At 41.6% G+C, this 26910-nt stretch overlaps 1 protein-coding gene across 5 annotated transcripts in view; it reads right to left on the minus strand.

Moving 5' to 3' along the window:
* LOC136387870 (histone-lysine N-methyltransferase PRDM9-like) overlaps positions 1-26910 on the minus strand; it is a 98141-nt gene that overhangs the window by 35092 nt on the left and 36139 nt on the right. The window contains exons 1-2 of one of the 5 annotated variants that reach the window (XM_066359982.1): positions 11592-11716; positions 11361-11468 (exon numbers count right to left, since the gene is read on the minus strand). The exons of 3 other annotated variants lie outside the window; for them this stretch is intronic. In XM_066359982.1, coding sequence (XP_066216079.1) covers positions 11361-11380 — 20 coding nt within the window. In that variant the 5' untranslated portion in view covers positions 11381-11468; positions 11592-11716. Of the gene's footprint in view, positions 1-11360; positions 11469-11591; positions 11717-26910 lie in introns of those variants that run through there. One more of the 5 variants, XM_066359985.1, reaches the window with a different exon arrangement.

Here is a 26910-nt window from a genome sequence, read left to right on the forward strand (position 1 = left end):
TCCAGTCTTTTCATTTATTTATTTTATTCATGTTAGAGTGTGAAAACAGAGAAGCAAATTTTTTTTAGAGACAGAGAAAGGGACAGATAGTGAGAAACAGGAAAAAATGAGATGAGAAGCATTAATTCTTAGAGCACCTTAGTTGTTCATTGACTGCTCTCTCATATGTGCCTTGAGCAGAAAGCGACAGCACAAGTGACTCCTTGCTTAAGCCGGCAATGTTGGGCTTCAAGACAGTGACCATGGGGTCATGTCTATAATTCCACACTCAAGCATGCAACCCCACACTCAAGTTACTGATCCTGTGCTCAAGCCAGTAACCTTGGCATTTTGAACTTGGGTCTCCCTGTATAGATTAAAAAACAGGCACAGAGAAGTTGAGAATCTTGTCTTTGGTTGCAAAGCTGGTGAAGGCAGAGCTGAGATTCAAACCCACTATGCAATGATCTAGGACCCATGTGGTATACACCATGAGATTCTCAACCTAAAGAAACAGTGAGGAGAGAGTGAGGAAGACTAGCTGCCCAGTCTGAGCCAGGAACAGGGACATGCACATGCTCATACTCCTTCCTGGTCTTCACCACTGAGATGAGAGGTCAGAGAAAACCAGGACAGGAGCTAAGAAAAGCCAAGGGAGGAGGGTGGTGAGCCTACTAGGACAGAAGGCTCCACTTTCCAGGAGTGAAGGAAATCCCTTTCCCTGGTGAGTCTGTCTCAAATCCCTCTCCCTGGGCAGTAACCTATATAAATTGACTCCAGATTTCCACGTTTTTAGGGGTGGAGTTTCTGTGCCTGACAGTGTGAATTTTCTGGGGCCCTGTGGGAACTCTCTGCTTTCAGGGATGAGGAGGGGAAGAATGAGTTATGTGGTCATTATAGTTTTCTGGAAATAAGATTTATTAGAACAGGAGGTGAAAGACCAGGAGGATATTTGTGTTGACATTCCCATATCACTTGAGGAACTCTTTGTCGAGATCTTCTCTTGTTACGAAAGTGAAGAAGTTGTTTAACCAGTTACTTCTGTACTAATTATAATCTTAGGAGGGTAAGGGGTCAGTAAACTTTCTATGACGTTCCCTCAGAGCTGGGATATGATCTGTTTAACAGCTATGGCTGTGGAGATGCAATTAAATGCTAATGACTCACTCACTCTTCTTGCAAACAGAGGGCTTCTCCCTTGAGTGTGTCCTTTGGTGTGTGAACAGATGTGACTTTTGTGTAAAGCTTGCTCACACTCCCAGCAAACATAGCGTTTCCCCCTGAGTATGTCCTCTGGTATATTAGGAGATCTGACTTTTGTGTAAAACCTTGTTTACACTCCCTGAAAACATATGGCTTCTCCCCTGAGTGTGTTCTCTGGTGTCTGAGGAGATGTGACTTCTGTGAAAAGCCTCGATGACATTCCCTGCAAACATATGGCTTCTCCCCTGAGTGTATTCTCTGGTGTCTTCGGAGAGTTGACTTCTTTGAAAACCCTCGCTTACACTCCATGCAAACATGGGGCTTCTCTGTGAGAGCGTCCTCTGATTTGTGAAGAGATGTGACTTTTCTGTAAAGCCTCAATCACACTCCCTGCAAACATAGGGTTTATCCCCTGAGTGTGTCCTCTGGTGTGTTAGGAGACCGGACTTTCGTGTAAGCCTTGTTCACACTCCCTGCAAATATAGGGCTTCTGCCCTGAGTGTGTTCTCTGGTGTCTGAGACTATTTGACCTCTGTGAAAAGCCTCGCTCACACTCCCTGCAAACATAGGGCTTCTCCCCTGAGTGTGTTCTCTGGTGTGTGAGCAGAGTTGATTTCAGTGAAAAGCTTCGCTCACACTCTTGGCAAACATATGGCTTCTCCCCTGAGTGTGTTCTCTGGTGTGTGAGGAGATTTGACTTCTGTGAAAAGCCTCGCTCACACTCCCTGCAAACAAAGGGCTTTGCCCCTGAGTGTGTTCTCTGGTGTGTGATAAGAGTTGATTTTAGTGAAAAGCCTCGTTCACACTCTTGGCAAACATATGGCTTCTCCCCTGAGTGTGTTCTCTGGTGTTTTAGGAGAGTTGATTTCTCTGAAAATCCTCGCTTACACTCCCTGCAAACATAGGGCTTCTCCCCTGAGTGTGTTCTCTGGTGTGTGAGGAGAGTTGATTTCAGTGAAAAGCCTCGCTGACACTCCTTGCAAACATAGGGCTTCTCTCCTGAGTGTGTTCTCTGGTGTGTAAGGAGAGTTGACTTCTCTGAAAAGCCTCGCTCACACTCCCTGCAAACATAGGGCTTCTCCCCTGAGTGTATCCTCTGGTGTTTTAGGAGCTGTGACTTTCGTGTAAAGCCTCGTTCACACTCACTACAAATATAAGGCTTCTGCCCTGAGTGTGTTCTCTGGTGTCTGAGGAGATCTGACATTTTTGTAAAGACTTGCTCACACATTCTGCAAACATAGTTATTCTCACCTGAGTGTGTTCTCTGGTTTTTGAGGAGATGTGACCCATCATCAAAGCCTTGTAGACACTCTCCATACTTGACAGCTTCATTTCTTGACATTACTAATCTCATAGACAGTTTTTCTGTGTTCACTGAATTCACATTCTGGCCTCTGCTAGGTGCTTCCTGTATCATTCTCTCTTGCTCACTAGAGCTTCCCATGTGTCCTTTTGGAGGTTTCAAAACGGCCCTTGAAATGCTCCTCTGGTTGCTCCTTTTAATCAAATGTTTGGACTTTTCTTTGACCTTTTGACCTTCAGCTTTGTCATCCCCGTTGTGTGTATCAGTATGAGGCTGCTGCTGATTTAGATCCTCTGGGTAGGGATTCTTTGATTGCAGGTGTTTTTTTGTAGATGTTCCTGGGAGAATATCAGAGGGGTGATTGTGTCCCACATGTTGGCTGAGAAATTTCTGACTGGAGAAGGCCAGAGAGATGAAAGAACATGGTTGTATCTCTGGCTGTGGTTCTGCTGAAAAAAAATTTTTTTGGTCAAGACAAATGTTGACAAGTCTGCCTGGGTCATATGTTTTGTTAAGACATGTCCCACGAGTCATTCTTATAGGGTTGACATGGTAATATCTGTCTCCCACAAAGTGTGTTTTTACAGTCTCTTTTCTCTTTTAATTTTTATGTACTATATCTTCTTTAGAAATCCACAAAGTCAATATCAAGGGTACTTTCTATGCATTTCCAGATGAGGGACTGTCAACTAGCATTAGGGGCTGTTTCACTCCTTGTAGGGGTGTAACAAAGCTGACATTTCTTATATACATGTAGCTTTTAACATAGTTGTTTATAAAGACCGTTAGTCCCAACAAGGAATTGCTTCCATCATAGTTTCCAACAGATGGTAAACTGACAATATGGCCTTCCTCAAGCTTCACATCAAATATTCATCCTTGATTTTATTCAGTGTCAGCCCATTTCATATACAATGGGGAGTCCTTTTTCAAAATATTTCCCCAACCATACTTTTTAAAAATTGACTGATTTTTGAGGACAAAAAGAGGAGGAAGAAGAGGAGAAAAAAGAAGAAAAAGAGAGAGAGAGAGAGAGGCATTTATTCATTGTTCTACCTAGACAGGCAGTCATTTGTCATTTCTTGTATATGCCCTGACCCAGGCTCAACATTGGTATTATAGGTTGGAGCTCTAACCAACTGACAGCCAGGGTCCCCAATCATAATTCTTACATGCCTGACTCCCATCCCTCTCCAGCTAATCCATAATCCTCTCTCTCTTGGAGATAAAGTAATCTCTGACAGGATTCCCACTGAAGTGTATTCTCCAAATATTAACAGAGCAAATCTTAAAAAATAAGCCACCCCATAGCTGAGAACAGCACCATCATCCCACCTCACTCAGGAAGGTTTCCAGCATCTTAGCTCAGACCACAGAACTGCATTCCAGTCTTCTGGGCATCTATTGGACCTCTGCTCTTACCCTATATGCTAGACAGAGGTGGCCCTCAGAAAACAGACCCATGCCAGTTTTCCCAGTGAATAGAGTGTTGGCCCGGCATGTGGACGTCCCAGTTTCGAACCCCGGTCAGGGCACACATGAAAAGTGACTATCTGCTTCTCTTCCCCTCCATCTCCCCCTTCTATCTCTCTTCCCCTCCCACAGCCAGTGGCTTGATTGGTTTGATCATCAGTTTGATAGTTCAGTTGGTTCAATTGTTGACCTCAGGTGCTAGGACAACTCAGCTAGTCTGAGCGTGGACCTCAGAGTGGGGTGGCTGGGTGGATCCTAGTTGGGGTACATGAAAGAATCTATCTCCCTTTCTCTCACTTAAAAAACTTAAATTTTTAAATATTTTCCATCATGATAAAAGTTCATGGTTAGTGCTGTGTTAAAAGGCTATCATATTTTTTGCTTATTGGAGAATGGCAGTTTCTTATTTCACCTGGTGCATGGGGAAATGGCAGGAGCAGTTAACAAACAAACAGTATCAAAAGGGCTTAGGAAATCATTGGCTTGTTAAGAAATATTTGTCCTAGAGAGACCTGAAAATGGCAACGGAGTAGGGAGATGCACAGACTCCCAGCTCATACCACCAAACTGGATTACAAATTAATTGAGGAAAAATCAGTGTGAAATACCATCTGTGGGCTACAAGAACAGCTCTCAAAAACCAAAGAGTAAAGAAGAAGCCACACTGAGCCTGGTAGGGAGAGCTGGGGAAAGGTGACTCTCCCTTGCTAAAAGGAACACAGGGGTTGTGAGGCTGAGAGCCCAGAAGGGCCCTCATTCCAAGGAAAAGAGTAGTAAATATCACTCACAGCCACTTGCCTGGGGTCCTGGGAACAAAGTGTGTTAAAAGGGCTGGCTTATCCTCCAAAAGAAAAGGGGGAGAGAGAGACAGATGGTGAGGGGCAGAGGAATGTATGGGAGAACCTGAGAAGGTGACTTATCCAGTGCTGGAGGCGGCCATAGCTGGGTGAGGTGTTGATCCTTCCACATAAGACAAGTGGTTCCAGGTCAGCCACCTCAAGATACCTCTCCAGCCCCAATTAATGCAAGAAGACACAGCTGAAAACAAGAAGTGGGAAGGAGGGGCAGTAACTCAGGTCTCCATGGAGATCTGAGATAAAACTCTCCCTAATGAAGCAGAAAAAACACCCTGCCACCAAAGAAATTAACTGGCAGATCAGGCCTTCAGAGTCTCAGGTTACACCCACCACATTCCTAGATACAGTTTAAAATAAGCCTCCTGCTGAGATCAGTAAACAAGACTACATCTGAGAAGAAATTAAACAAATCAAGACCTCAAAGCAGCTAATAACAACCCAAGAAGACCTAGAAATAACACAAATGAAAATTGGAGGCAGACAACACCAAACCTAAACTCAACCAGCCCTACAAACAACACACCCAAACAGACATAATGAGAAGACAGAGAAGTGCAATGCAAATGAAACTACAAGGGAAATCTCCTGAAAAGAAACTAAGTGATATGGAAATAAACAAACTGGCGGATGCAGAGTTTAGAATAGTAATTGTTAGGATGCTTAGCGATCTTAAAACAACAATGGATGGTCATTACGAACACCTAAATAAAGAGATAGCAAGTATAAAAAAGGACATTGAAATATTAAAAAAGAATGTTGGAGGTGACAAATACAATATCAGAAATGAAGACCACAATAAAAAGAATTAAAAGCAGGATGGATGAAGCTGAAGATTGAATCAGTGAGTTGAAAGACAAGATGAACAAATGTATAGAAGCAGAACAGAAAAAGAAAAGAGACTCAAAAAGTCTGAGGAAACTCTAAGAGAGCTCTGTGACAACATGAAGAGAAATAACATCCCCATCATAGGGGTGCCTGAAGAAGAAGAGAAAGTACAATGGATAGAAACTTTATGCTTTCAGGTCATAGCTGAAAACCTCCCTAAATTGATGCAAGAAAAAATCTCACAAGGTCAAGAAGCAAAAAGAACTCCATTAAAGAGAAACCCCCAAAGACCTACACCAAGACATATCATAATTAAAATACCAAAGTTAAGCGATAAAGAGTAAATATTAAAAGCTTCTCGCCTGTCCTGTGGTGGCGCAGTGGGTAGGGAGTAGACCTGAAATGCTGAGGTCACCGGTTCAGGACTCCAGGCTTGCCTGGTCAAGGCACATGTGGGAGTTGATGCTTCCTGCTCCCCCCATCTCTTTCTCTCTCTCCCCTCTCTAAAATGAATAAATAAAATCTTAAAAAAAAAAAAAAGCTTCTCGAGAAAAGAAGGCTATCACCTACAAAGGAGCCCCCATAAAGATGACACTCGACTTCTCAACAGAAACATTTGAGGCCAGAAGAGAATGGCAAGTAATATTCAAATAATGCAGAACAAAAACCTACAACCAAGACTACTTTATCCAGCAAGGCTATCATTTAAAATTGAAGGAGAAATAAAAAGCTTCCCAGACAAAAAAATCGAAAACACAAAACAAACAAACAAACAAACAAAAAACAAAACTCAAGGATTTTATTACAACCAAACCAAAGCTGCAGAAAATGTAAAGAGGTCTGTTTTAAACAGATCAAAGCAGGAAAAAAATATAGCAAAAGAGGAATACAGCTTTAAAGAATAAAATGGCAATAAACAACTATATATCAATAATAACCTTAAATGTAAATGGATTAAATGATCCATTCAAAAGACATAAGGTAGCTGCCTGGATAAGAAAACAGGACCTGTACATATGCTGTCTACAAGAGACACACCTTAAAACAAAAGATGCACATAGACTGAAAGTAAAAGGATGGAAAAAATATTTCATGCAAATGGAAATGAAAAAAAAGCTGGGGTAGCAATACTTATATCAGACAAAATGGACTTTAAAACAAAGAATATAGTGGGTGATAAAGAAGGTCACTACATAATGATAAAGGGAGCAATCCAACAGAAAGATATAATGATCATAAATATCTACGCACCTAATATAGGAGTACCTAAATATATAAAGCAGACTTTTTTTTTTTTTTTTTTCTGAAGCTGGAAATGGGGAGAGACAGTCAGACAGACTCCCGCATGCGCCCGACCGGGATCCACCCGGCACGCTCACCAGGGGCGACGCTCTGCCCACCAGGGGGCGATGTTCTGCCCCTCCAGGGCGTCGCTCTGCCGTGACCAGAGCCACTCTGGCATCTGGGGCAGAGGCCAAGGAGCCATCCCCAGTGCCCGGGTCATCTTTGCTTTAATGGAGCCTTGGCTGCGGGAGGGGAAGAGAGAGACAGAGAGGAAGGGGGGCGGTGGAGAAGCAAATGGGCGCTTCTCCTATGTGCCCTGGCCGGGAATCGAACCTGGGTCCCCCGCACGCCAGGCCGACACTCTACCGCTGAGCCAACTGGCCAGGGCTAAAGCAAACTTTGATGGATATAAAGGGCAAGATCAACAGCAATGCTATAATAGTAGGAGATTTCAATACCCCACTAACATCACTAGATAGATCCTCAAGAAAGAAAATTAACAAAAAAACAGCAGACTTAAAAGACACAGTAGATCAACTTAATTTAATAGATATCTTTATAACCTTTCACCCTAAGGCAGCAGAATATACATTCTTTTCAAATGCTCATGGTATATTCTCTAAGATAGACCACATGTTAGGACACAAAAGCAGTCTCAACAAATTTAAGAAGATTGAAATCATATCAACCATTTTCTCTGACCAAAATGGCATAAAACTAGAAATCAACCACAAAAAAAACCCCTGAAAAATACTCAAACACATGGAAACTAAATAGCATGTTATTAAATACCAAATGCGTTAACAATGAAATCGAAGAAAAAAAAAATCCTAGAAACAAATGATAATGAGCAAACAACTCAAAATTTATGGGACACAGCAAAAGCAGTCCTGAGAGAGAAGTTCATAGCACTTCAGGCATTCTTTAAGAAGCTTGAAATAGGTCAAAGAAACAACCTAAGCCTTCATCTAAAAGAACTAGAAAAAAAACAGCAAGTAAGGCCCAGAGTTAGTAGAAGGATAGAAAATAATAATGATCCGAGCAGAAATAAATGACATAGAAGCTAAAGAAACAATACGGAGGACCAATGAAACCAAGAACTGGTTCTTTGAAAGGGTAAACAATGTCGATGAAACTTTAACAAGACTCACCAAGAAAAGAGCCTGACCAGGCAGTGGCGCAGTGGATAGAGTCAGACTGGGATTCAGAGGACCCAGGTTTGAGATTCCAAGGTCGCCAGCTTGAGCACGGGCTCATTTGGTTTGAGCAAAAGCTCACCAGCTTCAACCCAAGGTTGTTGGCTCAAGCAAGGGGTTACTCAGTCTGCTGAAGACCCGCAGTCAAGGCACATATGAAAAAGCAATTAATAAACAACTAGGGTGTTGTGATGTGCCACATAAAACTAATGATCAACGCTTCTCATCTTTCCATTCCTGTCTGTCTCTGTCTATACCTCTGTCTCTCTCTTTGTCTATGTTAAAAAAAAAAAAAGAAGAAAAAAAGAGAGGACTCAAATAAATGAGAAATGAGAGTGGAGAAATAACCGACACAACAGAAATAAAAAATATTGTAAGAAAATATTATGAAGAACTATATGCCAAAATATTAAACAACCTAGGTGAAATGGACAAATTACTTGAAACATATAATCTTCCAGAAATCAATCTGGAAGAATCAAAAAACCTAAACAGACCAATTACAACAAAAGAGATTAAAACTGGTATCAAAAAGCTCCCAAAAAACAAAACTCCTGGACTCGATGGCTTCACATGTAAATTATACCAAATATTGAAAGAAGAACTAACTCCTATCTTTCTTAAGCTATTTCAAAAATTCAGAGGAAGGAACACTTCCAAGTTTTTTTTATGAGTTAAGCATAATTCTGTTTACAAAACCAGGCAAAGACAACACAAAGAAAGAAAATTATAGGCCAATAACTCTGATGAATTTAGATGCTAAACTTTTCAACAAAATATTAGCAAACCGGATCCAGCAATACTGAAAAAAATCATACATCATGAGCAAGTGGAATTTATTCTGAGGAGGCAAGGATGGTACAACATTCTTAAATCAATTAGTGTGATTCACCACATAAAAAAAAAATGAAGGAGAAAAACCACATGATAATTTCAACAAATGCAAAAAATGCATTTGATAAAATCCAGCACTGATTTATGATCAAAACTCTTAGCAAAGTGAAAGTACAGGAAACATACCTCAAGATGACAAACCCACAGTCAACATTATAATTAATGGACAAAAATTAAAAGCAATTCCCATAAAACAGGAACAAGGCAGGGGTGCCCCCTTTCACCACTCTTATTCAACACAGTACTGGAAGTCTTAGCTACAGCAATCAGACAAGAAGAAATAGAAAGCATCCAAGTTGGAAAAGAAGAAGTAACACTATCATTATTAGCAGATGATATGATACTATATATAGAAAACCCTAAAGTCTTTGTCAAAAAACAACTGGACCTAATAAATGAATTCAACAATGTGGCAGGATATAAAATTAATAAATAGAAATTGGAGGTATTTTTATACACAAACAATGAACTGTCAGAAAGAGAAATTAAGGAAATGATCACCTTCACTATATTAACCAAAAACTTAAGTACCTAGGAGTAAATTTAACCAAGGAGGTTAAACACTTGTACTTGGAAGATTATGAACATTGATAAAAGAAATCAAGGAAGACACAAAGAAGTGGCCGTTTATGTCAAAAATATAATAAAAGTCAACTAGACAAAAAGTCCATTTCTTTAACATTACAGTTTCTTCCTTTCTGTCTTCTCTTTTTAAAAATTTTATAAAATTTGCCTGACCTGTGGTGGCACAGTGGATAAAGCAGTAACCTGAAATAATGAAGTCAACAATTCATAACCCAAGGCTTGTCTGGTCAAGACACATATAAGATGCAACTACAAAAAGTTGACACTTCCTGTCTGCCTCCCCCTTCTCTCCTTCTCTCCCCTCTCTCTAAAATCAATAAAATTCTTTTTATTGATTTAAGAGAGAGAGGAGGGAAGAGTGTGAGAGAGAAACATTGATTTGTTGTTCCACTCATTTTTGCATTTATTGGTTGATTATTCTTTCTTTTTTCTTTTCTTTTTTTTTTAGCTAGAGAGACAGACAGACAGGAAGGGAGAGGGATTAGAAGCATCAACTCATAGCTGTGGTACCTTAGTTGTTCCTTGATTGCTTTCTCATACGTGCTTGACCAGGGGACTCTAGCTGAGTCAGTGACTTCTTGCTCAAACCAGCAACCTTGGGCTTAAACCAGTGACCATGGGGTTACATCCACAACCCCATGCTCAAACTAGCAACCCCTCAGTCAAGCCTGCAACCTTGAGGTTTGGAACCTGGGTCCTCATTGTTCCAGATTGATGCTCTATGCTTTGTGCTACCACCTGGTCAGGCTTCAATGGTTGATTCTTATATGGGCCTTGACTGGACATCAAACCCACAACGTTGGTGTATGGGGATGAATCTCTATCAAATAAAGCAACTTGGCCAGGGCTCTTTCTGTCTTCTTGTTTCAGCATAGCCTTGTCCAGTCTAATGGTACAATGACCATCTTGCCTCTTTTCCTTCTTATTCTTCCACCCTTACACATTTGGCCAGCCTTTCCCTTCCTTAATCATCAGAGACTTGTCAGCACCAGTCTTGGGAACACAGCATCAGGTCTGTGGACCACAGAAAACATTTGGGTCAAGTTAGAGATCACATCTGGTCTTCAGCTGTTTAAATGCTAGACCCATGAAAGCAGAAGGACCTTACTGACCACACCCTCATGAAACCAGAAACACTGAAGAGATGGCTGACACAGGGCTTTATACAATGGTCCCTACCCTGGCCCACAACCCCAGCTGCCTAAATCACCATGATTAATCCTTTCTCATCTGCAATGTGGTCGGCACTACCCATACAGCGCTGTCCTGGAGCGCTGCTCATTGGCCAGACCTGCCTCCTCCTCTTGTGATGACAAGTGTTCTGAATGAGTTATTTCTTATTTATTTATTTATTTATTCATTCATTCATTCATTTTAGAAGGGAGAGAGAGGGGGGGGGGGAGGAGCAAGAAGCATCAACTCCCATATGTGCCTTGACCAGGCAAGCCCAGGGTTTCGAACCGGCGACCTTAGCATTTCCAGGTCGGTGCTTTATCCACTGCGCCACCACAGGTCAGTCCTGAGTTATTTCTTATGTGCTTTTATACTTTTATACCATTCCTGGTCATAAACACATCTATAAATATGTGCAATTACTTACACATGGAGGCAGTGTAGCAAATCGCCCCTTATTGCACAATATACTGTTTGCATCTCATTCCTTTGCTAAATGCAAGCTCTGTCCCTTGTTAGCTGCTAAGAGGAGGGGACTTGAACCTGGGTCAGTTTCTAAAGGGCAGCACAGTGCCTGTGGCCCCTCACCTCGCTGCCTCCGAGTCCATTCTTCATGCGAGTCCTCAGTGTCCTCCACCGTGGGTCTGGTGACCTGCCGGCGGTGAACCATGAAAGAGGTCCAAGGGGCTCTGAGGCCTGGGGAGAAACAAAATCGTGGTCCCAAAGTGAAGCACTTGAAGGAGCAGCCCTGACATAGGCCGGCCAGTGTGCGGCCCGCGGTTCCCACCTGGTTCTAGCGCGGTTCCGGCGCCTCGTCACCTGTGCGCAGCAGCGCGTCCTGGTTCCTCTCCACGTTGGGGCAGCGCGCCTTCTCCGAGTCGCCCATGGCGGCCACCCCTCCCGGGAGAAGTAGGCGCGGAAGTCCCTGAAGATCTCGGTTGCCAGGGGAGACGCAGCCACGTGACCCTGTGCAGCCGCCAGCGGAACCGCCCCTCGCCCTGCTGGGTTTGGTCCAGGCTTGCCCCAGCCCACTGCCCAGTGCTCACCTGTGGCTAGGCCCACGCCTTGCTCGCCACTCCCTCAGAGCCGCCCCTCAGGCCCCCGTTCATGTCCGTGCTCCAGGCACCCCGCACGCTCGCCCAGCCCGATGTGCCTGCCCGGGAGACAGCGCTGAGGCTGACTGCTTGGCCCATGGGCGCGCACTGGCGTGCGTGCGGGCTCGCGGTGGGGTGTCCCGAGAGGGGACATGTGGGGCTAGCCCCAGGGACTCAAGGCCAGGCCAGGCCGGGGACTCCAACGAAGTCAATGACCCCCCTTGTTCATGCCAGCTACTTGGGCTTTAAGGCAGCGACCTTGGGGTCATGTTTATGATCCCAAGCTCAAGCTGGTGCGTCCGCACTCAAGCGGGATGAGCTTATTACATTTTCTTGTTGTTCAAGTGCTCTCTTTGTTGTAAGAGATTAATATTGCAAATTAATATTGATATTCTAGGAAGAAAAGTTCAGGCTTTCCTGTCCTTTCCTTTAAAAATGGAGGAAAAGGAATGTAAAAGTCTCCTGACTTATAAGGATGACTAGGGTCATTTGGTTTTAAAATCTCTGAAAGAATTAAGGTTAACTAAAAAACTTCTCTTCCAATAGGAGGCTAAATTTTCATACCACCTTGCATTGATTGTAGTTCCTCCCTTTCCTGGGATCTTGAGAGTAAAATACCTCTAGGCTAGTGAGTAAAGAGAAACCCTGAAAGATTTGCAAATGTCTGATTGTGTTACCTTGAGAGTCTTAATGTTTCTGTGTATCCCCTAGACAAATGTTATACTCTTGTTAATAATTGTGCCATAATGTCATGCTCTCCCTCACCCATGTGTGATCAAGGGTATATAAGCAGCCCCTGAACTATTATGGGGGACTGCACGATTTGGGCCTCATGCCTCGTGTCAGCCATATGCTGCTGGCATATTTAAAATTTTCTCCTTTAACAAAACTCTTCAAAATTCATCTGGACTAGGTGTCTCTACATGGACTCGTTGAAGTGAGGTACAGTGCCTTTCAGAACCTGGGGTGCAGTACTTTATAACATCTTGAGTCCTCTATTCTACTCTCAAGTTTGCTGAGCATCATTATGACTGTTTGCTTTGAGTTCTTTATCTGTCCAATTACTCATCTCCATTTCAAAACTATTTCTCCGGAGTTTTTTTCTTGTTCGTTTATTAAGGGTATATATTCTTCTGTCTCCTCATATTGTTTGACTTCCTGCTTATGTTCCTTTGAATAGAATGAAATAGTCATCTCACCCAGTCTTGAAAATGTTGTCTTTGTTACATTGTGTGTTGAATAGTTTCAGCCTGCGGATTGTAGTTGGGGGAGGTGCGTGCAGTGCCTGTCACTGGCCTGAAAGAGTGGGTTCTGAATGGGCCGCCTGGGGTGTGTGAGCCTTTTTGTCCTTTTAATCTGGGAGGGCTGCCTGGTGTAAAAGGGGCTGCGTGGTGTGTGCTGTGTGTCCTGTTTTAATTATTTGTTGTCAGAGCATGGTCTGCGCTGGGTTATCTGGTTGCTTTCTTGTATCTCATCCCCCATTAGATCCACCCTTTGTCCTGGTAGGGTAGCCTGGGTGCACACACAGCCTTAATTTGTTCATTCTTCACCTTCTCAGGGCTTGGCAGCCCTGTGCACATGCACAGCATTGCCCCCCTCACCCCACACTGGGCTGCAAGGTTTTGCTAGCTTTGTGCTTTCTTTGGGTAGAGCAGCCTGACCAGTGAGAGCAGCAGCACCCCCAATCTCTGCACTTTCTCTCATCAGGCAGTCCTGTGTGCAGAATATATACCATTTGCTGGCTCCCCATTTTTTGGGAAGGGTAATGCCAGTAGTGACCCACTATCTCTGCACTTTCTCTGTATCGAATAGTCCTGCAGTTGGTATCAGAGTGTTTGCTAGCTCTGCACTCTCTAGGTGGGGGAGCCCCACATGCACAGGCACCTCAGTGGGTGAAGTGTCACCCTGCCATAACTACCTGCTGGGTAGATACCTGTGAAGAGCAGCTCTCTTTACACAAGCTACTCTGCTCTCATGATTCTGTTGTATTTCGCTCCAGGTGTTGTAAAGTATCTGTACCTCAGTTCCACGGGTTCATGTAGAGACACCAAGTCCAGATAAATTTTAAGGACTTTTATTAGTGGAGGAGATTTATTAAATATGCCGGCTGTATATGACTAACATGGGGCATTTGCAGACCCAAATCATGTGCACCAGGCCCAGCCCTTGTGGCAGGTTATAAACCTTTTACACACACACGCAGGTTGGCAGGAAAAAGAGGGGGAGGCGGGACACAATTCATTAGTAAGCTTATAGCCTTTGTCTATAGTATTTATAAAAACATTTCTATATATCAAAACTTATAAGGTAACACAATAGCAAAAATGTTATTCTAAATATTAAAAAAATATTTCTAAATTTTTTAGTGTCCATTTGCCATTTTTTTTGTTTAGCAATATATACATTAATTATACCTTTTCAGGAGGGGAGGGGTGGTTTCCCTGGTGCCAGGTGATTAATGCCTGCAAATGGCTCATCAAATAGGAAAAGGTTTTCTCAATCCCTCTCTTCCTGCACCTGGCTAGCTATTTACCTGCTTCCTCACAGGTGTGGGGGAAGGGAGGAAATCCATATCTCTTTTCCCTCTTTATTTACAATACAATGCTATTGGCCATCCTGAGTTGGTGCAAATCACACAAGTATAAAAATTATTTTTACAAAATGTCTCTGTATGCCTAGCCCAAATTATTAAAATGCCCTTTAAGCTTCTTAGTAGAAGGGAGTTTCCTACACAGTATGTTTCTGCAGGCCAGAAAACTTTCATATTTCCTCCCCCTCCCTTCCTCAAAGGAAGGACAGGACAGAAAAGCCTGACCTTTCCTCCTAAAATATTAATATTAATTTTGCAGTTTTTTGGTACCTTGCTGCACAGGAGGGGTGGCTGGGGGTGTGCTGCAGCGCCCTGCGGGTGGCCATAGAGCCTGGATGGAGCTACTGTCTTCTATCCACGTGCCCAGGAGATGTAAACAGTGGTGCTCACTGGTCTATTCGGTCTTGAATTGTTTGTTCCTTCACCTCCTGCAGAGCTCTCATGGTTCCTCAGTGTTTTCTATGCATTCTCTCTCTGTCTCTCACTTGCTTGTTAAGCGGAAGCTTTTTAATTCTTTCTCAGTTGTCTTTCAGTAGGAATTGTTCTAAGTAAAGGGTACATTAGATAGGATTTTGGGAGGGTGCAAGCTCAGTGTTCACATGTACCACCATCTTGGACCCACCGGAGAGTTCTTAAATAAAGTCTGATATTGGCTGCAGCAACAGGCTTCTGCTCTGATACACTCTTATTCCTCATATTCAAATGTGTATACAATTTTTGAGACATTGGTTTTCCCTCTGATTTCAATTAGTTGTTGGATCCAGGAGGAGTAGTGTATTTTCACCTTGTTTAGCCTTTTTTGTTGTAAAGTACCCAATCCACAATTTCATGGGTTTTCATTGAGACAAATTGTAAAGCCAGCAGCCAGTCCCATGGAGGTTTGCATTGGATTCGGACAATCGGTAAAGAAACAAAGGAGCCAAAAACTGATGGGCCAACATCTTTAATCCTTGCTTGCACCCAGCGGGCAAGTAAAAACACACACTGGGCTCCAAATCCCACTCACATTCAGTGCTCACAAAGCTACTGACTTACCGAGTTTCCTAGAATCAAAGGTTTCCAGCTCACCAGACTTATTCACCTCTGTTCCCCATCTCCTTCCTCCTCCCTGCACAAATTCTGCACAAACTGGCTTCTCACTCAGCACTCCACCACCTTGGCTGCTTCTCCTGGCCTCTTCCACGTGGCCTCCTTCTGCTCTCTGCTCTCTCCTCTGATAATCTCAGGAACCAAGAGCGCAAGTTTCCACTCTGCCCCTATTTTATAGTGTAGAAATCCAAAGCTTTTTTGTATTTTTTGTATTTTTCTGAAGCTGAAAATGAGGAGAGACAGACAGACTCCCGCATGTGCCTGACCGGGATCCACCCGGCACGCCCACCAGGGGCGACGCTCTGCCCCTCTGGGGCTTTGCTCTGCCGTGACCAGAGCCACTCTAGCACCTGGGGCAGAGGCCAAGGAGCCATCCCCAGCGCCCGGGCCATCTTTGCTCCAATGGAGCCTTGGCTGCAGGAGGGGAAGAGAGAGACAGAGAGGAAGGAGGGGGGGTGGAGAAGCAAATGGGCGCCTCTCCTATGTGCCCTGGCTGGGAATCGAACCCGGGTCCCCCGCATGCCAGGCCAACGCTCTACTGCTGAGCCAACCGGCCAGGGCCCAAACCTTTAATCCAATATACAAAATAGGAAAGTCTCTAATACAAAGTCACTTATCTGGGGCATGATGGGATTGTACCACCCCACATCAAAAAGGGTGGGAAAGGCTTAATCCCAAAATCAAGCCCCAGGCTACAAGGATTCTGCCTGCCCACAGCCCCCAACACACATTAATATCACCTGGGTAAAGGCATCCACGTGGGCAGTGCCATCTTTAACAAAGTGAGCATAATATATTTTATCTGCCCAACACAAGTCCAGATAAATTTTGAGGAGTTTTATTAAAGGAGGAAATTTATTAAATATGCCAGCCGCATATAGCTTACACAAGCAGCAGTCCCAAATTGTGTGTCTATAACCATGATGGTGAACCTTTTTTAAAAAACACCCACTTTTGCAGTGCTAGCCAATCTGGTTCCTCCTGCCCACTAGTGGACGTCCCAGCTTTTATGGTGGGCCAATCACGGTGCCGTTTGGTTGCTCTGCTACCACACACCACAAAAGCTGAAATGCCCACTAATAGGCAGGAGGGACCAGGTTGACCAGCACTGCAAAAGTAGGCAGTTTTTATCAAAAGGTTTGCCATTACAGGTCTATAATATTCTAGAGGCTGGTTATATACCATTAAGTATACATGGGCATGGAAAAAGCCTGACATCATGGCATAAGTTTATATATAACCTTTGTTTTCTCCTATATAGGTTTGGGAAAAAAATGAAGGGGGGGTGGAACACAATTCATTAGCAAGTTTATAACATCTGTCTATGGGATTCATAAAAAGATGCTTCTACACATTAAAACTTACAAGGCAACACAATGGTAAAAATGTCACTTTACATATTAAAACACATTCCTATATTTTTTATTGTTCATTTGCTATTCTTTTGTCAAAAGATACGTACATTAACTACACGCTTTCAGGAGGGGAGAGGTAGTTTTTATGGAGACAAATTCCTGTAAATGGCCCATTAATACAAGAAACAGTTTAGTTTAATTTTTCTCTTTCTACCCCTGGCTAGTTATTCACTCACTTTCTTATAGGTGTGGGGGGAGGTCAGAGAATCCAGATCTCCTCCCCTCTCCATTTACAATACAATGCTATTGACCATCCTGGTATGAGGTTAATCACACAAGTACAGAGATCATTTACAAAATCTCTCTACATGCCTAGTCCAAATTAATAGAATGTTTTTAAAGCTTCCTAAAATATTAATATTAATTCTGTAGCTTTTGGTACCTTACAGCAATCCCTACTGGTTTTATTTTCTAAGTCAAATCCTTGACTTAATTTACTGAAGAGCCTGAAGCTGTTGTGTAGAAGATATTAACTTACAACATGTAATAGATATTTAACAAACAGCACTAATAGCAGTACAGTTCACTAAAGAAAGAAATATTGCTGATTGATTTTCTACAAATTGTACAAACATTTTGCAACTTACATAAAATTATTTGGGTTTTATAACAATTTACTTTTAGTCAGAACTTTTTACCTTTGGTGACAATTAAGTTGACTTTCTTTTTCTTTTATATGCTTTTAAATAAGAAAATGTACTTTATAAATAACAGATACACACACACACATACATATACACACAAATAATAAGAGAGAATGTAAAGAAATAAACTGGTTTATAAAGTGTATTTACCTTCAAGGTCAGGTGAAGATGCTGGTGAAGAGGGAGGAGAATTAGCATAACAGTGGCCCTTCCCAAGCAGGAAGGTAATTAGCAATTTCATAGACAGCTGCCCAGCACCATTTTTAACAATAAAAGTGAGCAAATTCAGAAAATACAAAAACTCATTTGCCCAACCATTGTCATTTTCTTCACTGACTTTTGGCTTATTCACCACACTTTCCTCACTTTCACTTAGAGGCCATTTCAACAAAAACTTTTCCATGGAATTTGTTTCTTCCTCCCTTTCAGAATGTTTGGCAGGCCATCTAATGGAGGATGGCTGTAAAGCCAGTGGCCAGGGCCACTATCACAGCAGCCGCCTGGCCCATGCAGGTTCGCACTGGATTCGGACAGTCGGTAAAGAATCAACGGAGCTAAAAACTGGTGGGCCATCATTTTTAATCCTAGCTTGCACCCAGCGGGCAAGTAAAAACACACACTGGGCTCCAAAACTCACTCACATTCAGTGCTCACAAAGCTACTGACTTATCCGAGTTTCCTAGAATCAAAGGTTTCTAGCTCACCAGATTTATTCACCTCTGTTCCCCATCTCCTTCCTTCTTCCTGCACAAACTCTGCACAAACTGGCCTCTCACTCAACACTCCACCATCTTGGCTGCTTCTCCTAACCTCCTCCACGTGGCCTCTTTCTGCTCTCCTCTCTGCTCTCTTCTCTAATACTAATCCAGGAACCAAAAGCTAAGTTGACTTTCTTTTTACCCTAGCTTCCCTTTTTCCAAAGTCTGATTAAAAGGAAGTTCTTAGTAAGTTTCTTCATGCATTCACCATACATAAACCAACCAGCTTCAGCTTTGTGGTTGGAATAGGTCATGCTATCTTTCTACCTTAGCAGCAGTGGGAGTGGTCAGGATCACAGTGTGTGGACCCGTCCTCATGGGAGTCAGTCCTTAGGTGTTGTACTTGATCTCCTTGTAATGCTGGAAGTTACTATTGGACAGTCTTTTGAGCAGTTTGCTGAATAACTTGTAAATCCTACAAGTACTTAGGGAAGGGGTGGTTACATTTCTTTTACTATTTGATTCATGCATTTTATTTTTTCTGAACCTTTGGGTACCTGTGGGCACAATGTAACTTCAAATTAGTTTCTAATTAATATTGGGTTCCTTTCCTACTAGCTTTGAGACTGTAGACACAAATGCATGTTCAATACTAGAATGGGGAAGCTAAACGTGGAAAGAAGTATATATAGCAATTTCCTAACAATTGTCAATTATTTTATCAAAGTCTATATTTAAATGTTTACCTGGGGAAATTCTTTTTCTGTTTGTAAGATCTTTTTCTAATTGGTATTGGATAAAACATTGGCAATAATGTTTCCAAGACTCTTCTGGTTTAAGGTGGCATCTTTCTATTTATTTAAATCCTATGTCCGGATTTTCACGCAGACTGGAAAAATATAAAATAAACAATAAAATTAAAATAGGTAATGTTAACAACTACTATAACAATTGTCTTAATACAATAAAGTGATTAAAGCCTATTAGATTTTTAAACAAAGCAGAGTTCTAACTAATATAACAGAATCCAAAATAAAATTCTTACAGTCACAAATGTTATTAACACCTTAACGTAATTTCACTAAATCTATGTTGACACCATTGCTGCTTTATATTATTTACAAATAAAACTAATTTCTATTTTAGTCTGAGAAATGTCCTAAAGAGCATGAGTCATAGATATTCAGGAAAAGTCTACAAGGCACTGGAACTGAGGTGCATGAGGGCCCTTTTCTGTCTATATAAACTCTTGGAAAAGACAAAAGCAGAGTTATTAGCTGGATCAAATCAGGAAAAACAGGTTTTTGTGTCTCCTTTAGGATTCCAGAGTCTCTTTGCTGCTGAATAACTCATGACATTAGCATTCAAAAGAAATTTCAAACAGAGCATGATAAAATAGCTTTGCAGGACTCCCAGGATGACTCCTTTTCTTATTACTTAATATTGAACAATATTGTTGCAAAATGAAAATAAACTAATCATGACATAAAAGACATTATTAATAATTTCTAATATTTAAACTAAGATTTTAATATCACAAGGCTATAAAACAGCAAATAAAAAATTTACAAAAGGCCTTTAAAATAACACATACTTTTTTTTTTCAGAGATAGAGAGGGATAGATAGGGACAGACAGGAATGGAGGGAAATGAGAAGCATCAATCATTAGTTTTTCATTGCAACACTTTAGTTGTTTATTAATTTGATTGCTTTCTCATATGTGTCTTGACCACGGGCCTTCAGCAGACTGAGTAACCCCTTGCTCAAGCCAGCAACCTAGGGTCCAAGCTGGCGATTTTTGCTCAAACAAGATGAGCCTGCACTCAAGCTGGTGACCTCGGGGGTCTCGAACCTGGGTCTTTTGCATTCCAATCTGATGCTCTATCCACTGTGCTGCCACCTTGTCAGGCAAAATTACATATACTTCTAACATGAAAAATACTTTTTTTTTTACACAATAGTGGGGGAACAGTAAGTTACCACTCCTAACCTAATGGCTGGGAAACCTATTAGTTAATAGAGCCAATTACTAACAGTATAATAATCTCCTTGAGTTTTCTTTTAAGAGCCAAATTTCAAATTTAAACTATGTATGTAGGCACCTTCCCTATAGAGGCAGCGCCCACAGTTGGCACTCCATTGGAGAGCTATACCTAAGAGGGTAAAAAGGCCTATGTGGCCCACAAGCTCTTTGCAAAAGGCAGTTTGCCGACCAAGATTCTTAAGAGAGGAGGAAAGAAGGAGGCATCCAATGTGCTTGTCCCTCTTTGCACAACCCGAGGGCTGACTGAACCCTAGCCCAGCGAAGCGCAGGATGGCAGCAGCGGCGAGGCTCCGGGCTCATTCCCAAAGTGGCGCCCATCTTTCTCAGGGTTCCCATTCCCTTCTCCTCACTGCAGGATTAGGGACACGACTTCCATGTGAGAGGTGGCGTGGATGGGCGGGCGTTTGGAACCAGCATTTCCAAAAACCAAGCCAACTTTCATTTCCTCCTCCTGGCAGCTGTTTAGCTTTATTTCTTACAATAAAAGAAGCAATTAAAAATACAATTTTTATAAATTTACCTTTCTAACAGTGGTCTGCTTTAGCCTATATGAGTTTTCCAATTTTTCCCTCAATTCCCTTAAAATTTTTTTTATAATTTTTACTATTTTGACTAATGCAGTGGGTCTCCCTTATGAACTCCATGACTTCTACATAACTGAGAGACTTGGAGAGACTCCAACATCTCCTTGGCCCTGCAGGAGAGTGTTGAAATTTTTCTCTAATTTTTTACCCCAGTGGAGGGAAAAAGCTACTATCCCAACCCACGGAGGGGTTATTTCTAATAATTTTATTCCCTATAATCATATTACTCATGATTCTATTACCCCTTCTGGACCTGCAATTTAATTTAAGAAACTGCCAATTAACTAGCAAGGTTCACACCTATGGTTTAACTTTTAAATGCTTTTTCTCTCCTTTAACATTTTTTAAAGCAAAGTTCTAATTTTTAATACTATTCTTACCCTATATTTTTCAAATGGGCAAAACCTCTTTTGGTCTATAGGTGGATATTTGAAACTAGTTTCCAGTCTATATTTTTAGTCACCTTACCCTTACTTTATTGCCTTTCTCCGTCGCTCCGCACACAGCAAGCTGAACCCTAGCCTAACCATGCATCTGGAGGTGGCAGTGGGGCTCGCCTCTTGGAGCTCGGCCTTCTGCCTGGGTGCGCTGTGGTGGTGAGGGCAGGAGCGTGGCTAGGGGAGGAGAAGGCATGTCCATGGTCACCTGTCCACGGCCGCGCCCCCACTCCATCGTTCCGCACACCTCGCGTCCCTGCTTGGGTTTTCTGTTACTCAAACTGCCTATTTGCTAGTCTTTCTGCTCTAGAGTTTGGATAAACACTTTCAATTTGTGGGCTTTGGTTTACTTTCTTCCCCATGGCTGCTTGTAATATGGGACATTTATTTTTCCAATGGCCCTCTTCCTTTCAGTAAGCGCATTGATTTTTTTCTTGCTGAGTCCTATTTTTTCTCAATTTTTTTCTTCTCTATTTTGCTCCTTTGGGTTCCCTCATTCTTAAAAGAGTTTGTCTCTTGAAGTGCTGCTACTATTGCCTTAGTTATTCTTTTATTCTGTTTCACACTCAAGTCTGGCCTGACTAGGAAGACGTGGCACCCTCTTTGTATGGAGCAAGCTTGTAGCCATTGAGGTGGATTTATTGTTAAATTTAGCCATTGATCAATATATGAGAACTGATCCAGACAGCCTGGATTCCCAGTTACTATATTCCAGACTGCCTTTACTATCTGGGGCCAATTGATGGCCATTCAACCCTGAAACTAGGCCATTCTGATTCACAGAGAGTGTGAAGTCTTTTCTTAGACCATTTAATTTTATATTCACACTTGTCTTCATAAGCTTCTTGAAAGTGCTTTAAAAGATAAACTAATGGGGTCTTCTGTGAACTGGCCCCTCCTCCCATATTTAATAGCCAAGGCCACCAATTACAGAATTAAAACTACTTCAGAAGAATCCAGAAATTAGTGCACTAATAATACAAGAAAGATAAGACAGATAATTAACTAGCACCCAGAATAAAGGGTGTTTGACTACAGAGGTATTAATTATTACACAAGACAAGGGGAAGAAGCCAATAGAAGAGAAAGCTAACAAGGCTTTCTCTTCAGAGGAGAAAGCTAACAAGGCGTCTGAAGCTAATTTGAGAACAAAAAGAGAAGAGAACAATGATTCACCACTTAAGATTGCTTTTTAGTCAGAAGCTTCCAATTTTGACATAAAAGACCTAAACCAGGCCTTAAAACAAATACATTTAGACAGGACTTTACTTTTTTTTTGGTATGCAGGCTGCAAGGACTTTAGACTTAAAGTCAGGAATTTTAGACAAAAGTAAGGAAAAGAAAGACTGAGATCTCAACAAACACAGTGAAGTCTCTGGAAGTTCAGGGCAAGATCAATCCAGGTTAGCTCAGCCTCCACTGATTCAGTGCAATGCAAGACTGACTAATCCTGGACTGACTCAAACTCCACCATGTCCTTCCAGAGATAGAAACAATCGTTCCCACTTTTGGACATTTTACTGAGAGCCCAACTAGATACCTCCAGAAGTCCTGTGCAGGATGAAGTTCCTACTAATACCTCTCTTAGAGAAACTGACGTATCTGAAGTCCTTTGCAGAACTGGTGGACCTGATCCACTTGGTTCCCATTAATGTCCATCTAAAGTACCAGCAGATATCCCTGAGAGCCTGAAGCAGAACCAATTCTCAACAATCGTCCCTCCAAATTATAACCAGATGCTCCCCAGCGAAACCCAAAGCAGGACCACTAAAACTCCCCACTGACGTCTTGGTCTTAGAGAGTGTACTGTGACCATATGACCACGTCTAATATATTCCACTGTACCCCAAAACAGAAAGAATATAAACTAGTTAAAACAGCAAAGTAATTTTGAAGGCCCTACCTACTCCACTGGAGTTCCACATCTCCGAAGTCACAATTCAGCAAAGCCTCAAATCCACACTACCTACTTCTAGTGCAAAACAGAAAAGCAAAAGCAAGAGTTCAGAGGAAAGTCAGAAAATTCAGTAAAGCAAAAAGAGTTGTTTCACCTACCTCCTCAAGTTCTCTGCCAAATTATCCAAATTGTCGAATTTGGGAACCGAGAGGCTGTCTACAGGAGAACTGTCCAGACCCCACAGGAAGACCGGGAGCCCTGAAAACACTTCAGGTGGTGCCTCTCCTTGAGATTCAAGCAGGAACGGGCAGCCTCCTAGAGAGACCAGCCTATTTGAGGTGCCTCTACCAGGTGACGCAAAACACCGTTGGCCTTGTGTGGGAGCCAAATGTTGTAAAGTACCCAATCCATAATTCCGCGGGTTTTCATAGAGACACCAAATCCAGATAAATTTTGAGAAGTTTTATTAAAGAAGGAAATTTCTTAAATATGTTGGCCACATATAGCTTACACGGGGCAGCAGTCCCAAATCGCGTGCGTGTATAAGATATATATTATAGGGGCTGTCTATATACCGTTAATTATACATGGGCATGGAAAAAGCCTGACATTTCAGCTTAAGCTTATAACCTTTGCTTTCTCCTATACAAGTTTGGGAAAAGGATGAGTGGGAGAATGGGACACAATTCATTAGCAAGTTTATAACATCTGTCTATAGGATTCATAAAAAGAAGCTTCCACACATTAAAACTTACAAGGCAACACAATGGTAAAAATGTCACTTTACATATTAAAAGATATCCCTATATTTTTTAGTGTTCATTTGCTATTCCTTTGTCCAAAGATACATACATTAACTACATGCTTTTAGAAGGGGAGTAGGTAGTTTCCATGGGGACAAATGCCTGTAAATGGCCCATTAATATAAGGAAAGGTTTACTTTAATTTTTCTCTTTCTACACCTGGCTAGCTATTCACTTGCTTCTTTATAGGTGTGCAGGAAGGTCAGAGTCCAAATCTCCTCCCCTCTGCATTTACAATACAGTGCTATCGGCCATCCTGGTATGATGCTAATCACACAAGTACAAAGATCATTTACAAAATCTCTCTGCACGCCTAGCCAAATTAATAAAATGTTCTTAAGCTTCCTAAAATATTAGTATTTATTAATTCTGTAGCTTTTGGTACCTTACAACATTTTCTCCTGTGAGGATGGGCATGATAACTGCCAAGCCTCTTACTTGTAAGACCAGAAACCAGAAGTCTTGCATTAGTCACCTTTTATCTCTTGGCTTCTTGTTCCCTATTTATAAAATAATAGAATCAGATCACTCCGTGGTTCCAAAATTCTCCTCTAGCTCCAGCATTCTGTTCATTCCATAAGCACTGACTTGCGTGAATGACAGTGCCAATTTATGACATTTGCTATCATTCTACAGGTAAACCTGCAGGTGAACCAAGAGGCACATTGTATTGAGTCCTCCCTTGGTTACTTTTATTAAATCCAGGAATTTCAGGAGTCCAAGGAATTCAACTTTGTGGAGCTAGTAAGTTCCATGTATTCTTTAATGCTCTAAAAATATTTTCTGAATGCTTGGTAAATACGGAGAACTTTGATTATAAACTTGGGATCTCAAGGAATGTGAATGTGTATAATTATGATGAATCTCTCTTTCCTCCCTCATTTTTTCTCTCTAGCTATGATCTGTTTTTCTCTTTATTTCTTCCTCTCTTCCTCTTTTCCTCCATGGATTTCTCTATCACCCTTCTTTTCATCTTGTTTTCCTTCTTTTCTTCCTGCCATGCTTTCATAAAGCCTTTGAAAGTGCCCATCATATACCAGGCACTGTGCTAGGAACTCATGTCCGTGAACTCAATGACTTCCCATTCTACTATTTTTACTTCTGTCTTTCTAACTTTTTTTATTTAAATTTCTTTAATTTATTATAAAATATGCTGTGCTTTGCTTTGACAACTATATTGAATTTTAACAATTTTTTATTATAAAAATGTATTCTTATTGCAGAAATGCTAGAAAAAATTATAAGAAAAACAAAAAAACCCAAATTTCCCATATAGAGATATTTACTGTTAATACAACATTTTCATCCCATAGTCTCTGTGTACCTATTATATTTCTCTATCTATATGTACCAAGGTAGAATGGATTTGTGTACATCTGTGTGCATAGATGTGCATTGCACATGAGCATATCTCTCTGTGTCAATGTATTGTCTGTCATTTGTGTATATCTGTATATGTATACTGATAGATACATGAATTACAACTGCCCTTTTGCTGTTCTGCGTGGCTGCACTGACCCCACCCTTAATTACCAGACAATCGCCTCTGGGACAATGGAATTCCAGGAAGCTGGTCAATCACCCAAAGAGGAGTATTCCAGCAAGCCAGTCATACCAGCACACCCTTGCTTGAGGCTATCCCCAAACCTGTAAAGATTTACTTCAGTCTGTTTTGGGGGCCCTTATTCCAAGAAGTGCCCTGGCAGGTCTTTCTCCTCTAATAAAGCCTGCACATCTGGTGTTCGAATGTTGTCTCATTCTTACATATACAAATGAGTATTTATTCACTTATCCAATAAATACTTATTGTACTTTTGTTATGTGCTGGGCACTGTGCTCGACACTGGTTCTCTATAGTGAATGAGACAGACACACTTTCTGTCTTTATGAATACAACACTGTCATGAGGTAGACAGAAGGAATAAAAAATATACAAAAATAATATAATTATCAGTTGTGACAAGCACTGGATTTGGCAGTGCAATGTCTTTGGTCCCAGTTTTGATTGATTGTGGTGAAGTCCAATATCTCAGTTTCTCTGAAGGCTGAGCTGAGGCCTAAGTCTCAGTCCTTTAGCAATGCGTGTTCTCATCTATAAAACTGAGAAAATTTATAAGTGATGAAACAAATACCCTGGGAGGTGTTCTGTGACCAAAAGAACCTAGCTTGTAAGTGGTGACCCTGGCTCAGATAACTTCTGGATGCCCCCAGCTTAGCGGGTCTCTCAGTCTGGACTGCTGCCACAGCACAAGAAAAAGTGCACGTTAGGAAAGAGGCAACTTTGTGCTAAACTATTAGAAATAGTGTTTATGCCCCTGACTGTCTAGAGCAAAGAAAAATTTTTGGTGTTGTCACCACAGCAGACTAGATTATTATTTTATTTTTTTAAATTACCTTAGCCTTTTTCTAGTACTTTTATATTCCCCAAAAGACAATGGCTTCCTCTCACCAGAGAGCTCAGTATGTTAGAGCATCACACCCATACAGTGATGTCATAGGTTTGATCCTGGGTCAGGGCACATACAGAAACAGATTGGTGTTTCTGACTGTCTGTCGGTCTCCCCTCCTTCCTTTCTCTAACATTAATAATTAAATTTTTTTTAAAATGTAAAAAATGACAATGGCTTTTTTGTTGTTGTTGCTGCTTAAATTGTATGGAGGAATGCATTATTTTTTTCAAAATATTATCCCAAGAAAAAAAACACTGGAAAGGTTGTAAAGTACCATATTTGCCCATATATAAGGTGACTCCATGTATAAAATGCACCTTAATTTTGGGGCCCAAATTTTGAGAAAAAGATAACAAATGTGAATAAGCAGGAAATGCAAATAAAAAACCTGC

This window comes from Saccopteryx leptura, chromosome 1 (assembly GCF_036850995.1).
Source record: "Saccopteryx leptura isolate mSacLep1 chromosome 1, mSacLep1_pri_phased_curated, whole genome shotgun sequence".
NCBI classification, from domain to species: domain Eukaryota; kingdom Metazoa; phylum Chordata; class Mammalia; order Chiroptera; family Emballonuridae; genus Saccopteryx; species Saccopteryx leptura.